General features: G+C 66.6%; 3 protein-coding genes across 3 annotated transcripts; 2 read left to right on the forward strand and 1 right to left on the reverse strand.

The window, feature by feature from the left end:
• Window positions 1-689: 689 nt before the first annotated feature.
• On the forward strand, window positions 690-2,333 carry AMSG_00263 (uncharacterized protein; the record flags this gene model as incomplete). Its single annotated transcript, XM_013907668.1, has 1 exon — window positions 690-2,333. The coding sequence occupies one exon, from the start codon at window positions 690-692 to the stop codon at window positions 2,331-2,333; it is 1,644 nt and encodes a 547-aa protein (XP_013763122.1).
• A 140-nt stretch (window positions 2,334-2,473) lies between these two features.
• AMSG_11597 (uncharacterized protein) lies at window positions 2,474-3,062 on the forward strand. Its single transcript, XM_013907741.1, has one exon. It carries the CDS (start codon window positions 2,579-2,581, stop codon window positions 2,936-2,938), a length of 360 nt encoding a protein of 119 aa, XP_013763195.1. The 5' UTR covers window positions 2,474-2,578; the 3' UTR covers window positions 2,939-3,062.
• Window positions 3,063-4,104: 1,042 nt separating this feature from the next.
• AMSG_00265 (uncharacterized protein) lies at window positions 4,105-5,392 on the reverse strand (the record flags this gene model as incomplete). The annotated part of the gene is made up of 2 exons (XM_013907669.1): window positions 5,322-5,392; window positions 4,105-5,048 (listed from the first exon to the last, which is right to left on the reverse strand). The coding sequence occupies exons 1-2, from the start codon at window positions 5,365-5,367 to the stop codon at window positions 4,105-4,107; spliced, it is 990 nt and encodes a 329-aa protein (XP_013763123.1). The 5' UTR covers window positions 5,368-5,392.
• Between the last annotated feature and the right edge of the window lie 153 nt (window positions 5,393-5,545).

Below are 5,545 nucleotides of genomic sequence, written 5' to 3' on the forward strand. Positions count from 1 at the left end.
CGACGGCGGCGGGCTCGGCGGCGGGTTGGGCGGCGGCGGCGGCGGTGATGTGCAGCTTGTCCCGTTGGCAACACACATCGAGGTAGGCGCGAGGCAGATGTGGCCATTTTCACAGCAGCTGCCGCTGTCCGGGTTGACGCAACCGGTAGCGGTTCCGTTTGGCGCCATGCAGCACTGCTCCACGATGCCACAGGTGATGTGGACAGGGCCCGGACAGCGGACCGACTGGCCGGCCACGGCAGGTGGCATGGCGACAGCGGCAAGGACCATGACAAGAGCCATGGCGAGCAGATGACCCATAGACATGGGCAGGATGAGTAAGGGAGGGGGGACGGGGATGAGTGTTTGTGTGGAGGGGGGGGGGAGGGGGGAGGGGGGGAGGGGGGGGGGGAGGGGGGGAGGGGGGCTGGCTATGCGACATGGCTTCCGCGCCCAGCCACACGCCCCCTCTCCCACCCTCCCTCCCTCCCCACCAACATCACCACCACCCCACCCCCCTCCACCGACGACGGGCAGGCATGTCCATGGCGGAGAGTGTGGGCCAGAGTTTGGGCAAGGCTGGAGGAGGGAGGGGGTCGCCAAGGCGGAGCCGGCCGCTGCGGTTGGCGCCACTGGGGGGGACGGTGCGGAGGCAGGGCGTGGACGGCTCATCACGGCGGCAAGGGGGAGGCGGCGGCGATGTGGAGGATATGCAGGCGGTGAAGGACGACATCGAATCTATCCATGCCTATGTCGACGCTCTGGGCGAGTCGACGCCCGAGGCCAGCGCCGTCGGCGTCAAGCTGCCCGGCTCGAGGCTGGCCAAGGTTCCGCAGCGGCTGCCGATGGTCGGGCCGACGTCGGCACAGCTGTACCAGCATCTGTCGCTGCTGGTCCTCGCTGCCACCGATGCGACGGCACGGGTGGAGCTGGCGTCGGCATCGGTGGCGGCCGGGTCCGGGTCAGGCGGCGGCTCGCGGGCGGCATCGCTCTCGCCGTTCAAGCGGATCATGTCCGGCCGGCCGTCGGGCTCGGGCAGGCTCACCCTTTTCTACGCCATCATGCGGCGGATTCTCTCGCTGCGGCATGCGCTCGAGGCCGAACTCGCCGAGCGCCGCAGGCTGGAGGTCCTGCTCCGCGACGCCAGCGCCCGTGAGGCCGCCGCCGCCTCGGCCAAGAGCTACGGCGTCGACCCGGTCGCCGAGCTTACCCGGAGGCTGGAGACCGCCTCGGCTGCCAACGCCTCGCTCCGCGCCCAAATCGAGGAGCTACGCGCAGAAATGGCCCACGCCAAGGACGCTGTCATCGCCCACGAGTCCCGGCTTGCGGCGGCCGCTACGGCGGCGCGCACAGATGGCAAGCATCGCAAGCGCAAGTCCCGCCCAAAGCCGGCTGTCCTCAACGCCGAGGCTCAGACAGAGCCTGATCCGGTGATAGCGGAGCTCGAGGCTACGCTGGCGCGTGTCCGCACTGAAGCAGACACCGCCGCTGCTGACGCCGCTGCCCAGGTGGCGGCCTCGTCTGCCGCGTCTGCCGCTGCCGCCGACGAGGCTGCCACCGCGCAGGCCCGCGCCCAAGCCTCAGCCAGCGAGGTGCTGCGTGTCCAGCGCGGAGCGGCAGACGATGTCGCTGCCGCCAATGCAGCGGCCGCAGAGCTGCGACTCCAGCTTGCACACGCACACTCGGAGCTCGCCGCTCTCCGCGAGCACGCTGACGCAGTCACGGCCCGGCGTGACGAGCTCGACGCCGAGCTCGAGCTCGCGGTAGCCAAGGCGCGCGCCGAGGCCGAGGCCGCATCTGCGCTCGAGCGCGAAAAGCTGGCCGCCGCCAGAGACGTGGCCGAGACCCGCGCCCGCGCGGCCGAGAAGCTCGGACAGAGCCACGCCAAGGATGCGGCTCGGGCCGAGGCGCGCGCGGCATCGCTCACTCGCGAGCTCGAGTTGATGCGAGCCGAGTCGCGCGACATGGTCGCCTCGTTCGAGCACCAGATGCAGGAGGCGCTCAAGTCTATCCAGGCCTCTAGCGAGACTGCGGCGCCGGCGTCTGAGCTGAGTGGCCTCCGCTCCACCGTGGCGGCGCTCGAGTCGCGGCTGACCGAGCTCGCCCGCGAAAAGGCGGCGTCCGAGGACAAGTTCCTCGGCGCGGTCGATCGGATGAAGGCTCACATTGCGCGGGTTGAGCGTGAGCATGACCAGCTCAAGACCGCACTGGCACAGAGCAAAAAGGTCAACGCCGCGCTCCGCAAGGAGCTCGCGTCGGCCGACGGCGGGAGAAGCACGCTCGAGTTTGCCGAGCTTCGCTCCAAGCTGCATCGCATGCAGAAGCGGCTGGCCGAGCTCGAGGGCGCACCTTAGTGAGCGGGCTGAAGCTGTTACTCGTTGTCGTCTCCAATCTGGAACCACTCGATGGCATACCGCTTGCGGGCGTACTCCAAGACCCACACCCGCGGCGGCTGGCCGCATTCGTCATGTGCTTGCCGGAGCCTGGCCATGATGGCGGGGCTGACGGCGACGTCGCACCGGGTCGCACCGGTGACGTCGTCGGTTAGCTGTGGGTAGCGCGGGCGAGGCGACGCCAAGTCGACCGTGCACGCACTCCGATGGACACGAAAGACGAGCATGGAGGTGTTGGGCCAGGTGGATTTGGCAAAGACTGGCTCACCATCGCCACCGGCGGTCGCGAGAGGAATGCTGGTACATTGCCACATGCGGTGGCCCTGACGGTCGCGCTCGCTGATGGCAAAGATGATATGGAGCTCGCCGTCTTGGGAGATGACGTCGCCGGACGAGAGCATGGAGACACGATCAAGGTATGCGTTGCCGAGCTCGGCCACCTCGGGCTGCAGTTGTTCAAAGCCCGACGCGTCCAGGATCTTGAGATGCGGCAGCGCGGCGATGACCTCCGGCACGGTGTTCCCCGAGTGGAGGGAGCAGTGACTTGTGTCAAGCTCCTCGAGTAGGGGCGCTTGGGTCGGAAGCGCGGTGAGCGCGATGGCATCGATTTGTGTATGCGCCAGCTTCAGGCACTTGAGATGCTTGCGGAAGAGACGGCAGGTGAGAATCTCGGTAAAGAAGATAAAGTCGGGTGTGCACCCCAGAGCTGCAGCCTCGGCGGCCACGTCAAGTGTGCGGAAGAGGCTAGCATCGGCTCCAATTCGGGCCCACTGTAAGCACACCCGCCGCACGCGAAGCCGATCAACCAGTGGCAGCAGACTGAAGATCTCCAGGAGCAACTCGTCCGGGAGGTCGGCAACCACGCAACTGCCGTCTGTGCTCGCGGCGTCCATGGCGGCCGACTCGAGCTCATGCTCGACTCCTGCAATCTCGGCCAGCGCACCAAGCACGACAACGTGCCGTCCTGCGCCTTGCTCTGGCACTGCGGCGGCGCGATCGTGGACGGCCGCCAGCGCACGGGCGAGACCGGTCATCAGGCTGGCCTTGGAATCGTACTCACCGAAAGCCTCGTTCCCGCCGCTCGACCACCAAGACGACTTTGTCAGCCGTGGCAGGCTCCCCAGAATGGGCGAGCTCGTTACCCAGTAGTTCACGCCGTACTCCAGGACGGTGAGCGAGAGGATCAGCACGCGCGGGATGCGGCGGAGGCACGGATTGACGAGGAGAAACGGGGCCAGCTGCTCGGCCACCAGATTGATGACCTGCACCTTCTTGATCACCTCGGTAGTCTCGACGTTGGCGAGCAGCTCGACGACGTCCAGCTCGTCACTCAGCGTATATCCCGTATCATCGCTGAAGTCAAAGGGCTCGGTGTCTTTGCCTGACGGCCGGATCACTACCACGACGAGCGCCTCCGGGTCGACCACCTCCACATGGGTGACTGGGGTGGGAACGGTGAGTGTGTACGGTTCGAGCAGGCGGACAAGGCGGGTAACTGCTGTGATGGGGCTCGGCGACCAGGCTGCCATGGCAGGCAGCAGGTGTGCGTTGGGTGGGGTGGGGGCGGGTGGCTGTGTCGAATGGAAGGGTTTGTGAACCGCATGCCGACGACGGCGGCGGACCGGCAGCGGCACGACGACGATGGAATGAATCACGAGCGCAAGAGCGGAGCGGCAGGTCTGTCGTTGTCATTTGGTGTGCTGAGCGTTTACGGAGCTTGTGACAGGAGCGATCAGCGGCGCTTGGAATGGCGCGAGAGCTTCTTGCTCCCGCGGCCGCCCTTCTTGTTGGCGGCGCGGGCGGCGAGGTTCTCGGTACGCTTGGCCTGCTTGTCGCGGGCAGCCTTCTCGACGACGGCCTTGCGTTCGGCCCATTCCTTGGCGGACTTTGCCTTCTTCTTCTGGTCGCGCTTGATGGACTTGCGCAGCAGCTTGGGGTTGTCCTTAATCTTGACGCCCTGCACACGCTTGAGCGTCTTCTGCCACTCCATGTCCTCGACGATGGCCTTGCCCTTGGCGCCGCCCTCTTTCAGCAGGCGGGCCTTCTCGGCCTCGGCCCGCTCGGCCTGCTCGAGCAGCTTGCGCTTGTTGACCTTCTTGCCGGCCACCAGCGGCTGCAGCAAAGAGGCATCCGACTTAAAGTCAAAGTTGGAAAAGGCGAGCTCGCCCGAGGCCGTCGCCTCACGGGCCTCGCTCGCCAGCCGCTCCACGTCCATGGCGACGGGCTGGCCAGCGGCCTCGGCATCGCCCGAGCCGCTGCCGCTGCCGGCGGCGGCGGATTCCGAGGCAGCCTTCTTCTCCTTCTTCTCCTTCTTCTTCTCCTTCTTCTTCTTCTTGGCCTTGGTCGGGAGGCCGGCCTCGCGAAGCTTCTTCTTCTTGGCCTCGCGATCGCGCTTCTCGCGCGACAGATCGCGCTGCTTGCGCTTCTTGGTGGGCGGCTCAAAGTCGTCGTCGTTGTTGAGCAACGCCTCGGACGCCATGCCAGCACCATTGCCTCCTGATGTCTGACCCTCCTCCTCGCCCTCTCCGCTCTTGGCCTTCATCGCCAGATACCGCGCCGTCTGCCAGTCACACACGCCCGGCAGCATCTGAGCCACCCGCGGCTTGGCCACTCCGGGATACTCGCTGCTGTCGAGGTACGCGTTCGGCGGGAACATGTCGACCATGTTATCAAAGACTACCACCCCCAATCCGCCAGCATCATCCATTCCACACCATCTTCTCCTGTGAGTCCTTCTCCGCCCCCAAGCACTCTCCTTGCCTTGCCCCCCTTTGGCCATGCCCGTCCTCCCGAGTCACCAGCCCCCGTCCGTGGTGGATGCCAAGCGGATCCGTCTCATCCTGGCCATTCGCCATCCTCCAGTTGGAGGAGGAGGAGGAGGGGGGGGGGAGGGGGGGAGGGAAAGAAAGGGGGAGGGGGGATGGTATGTGTATGTGTATGTGTGCGTACACCGGCATGCTGCCCGGATGGACGTCTGCAGCTCTGTCTCCTGCATAGTCACACCCAAGTTCAGTCAAGTGGTGGCTGAGAGGAGGAGACGGAGGCGGCGACCGCTTGCCGCTTGGAGTTGGGGAGGAGGGGAGGGGGGGGGGGGAGGGGGAGGGGGGCATGGGTGGTGGAGGTGATCGGATGGGGGGTTGGCCAGGGGATGGGGATCAGGAGGGGGGGGGGGG

The sequence above is a fragment of the Thecamonas trahens genome, assembly GCF_000142905.1.
Source record: "Thecamonas trahens ATCC 50062 unplaced genomic scaffold supercont1.1, whole genome shotgun sequence".
Taxonomy (NCBI): Eukaryota; order Apusomonadida; family Apusomonadidae; genus Thecamonas; species Thecamonas trahens.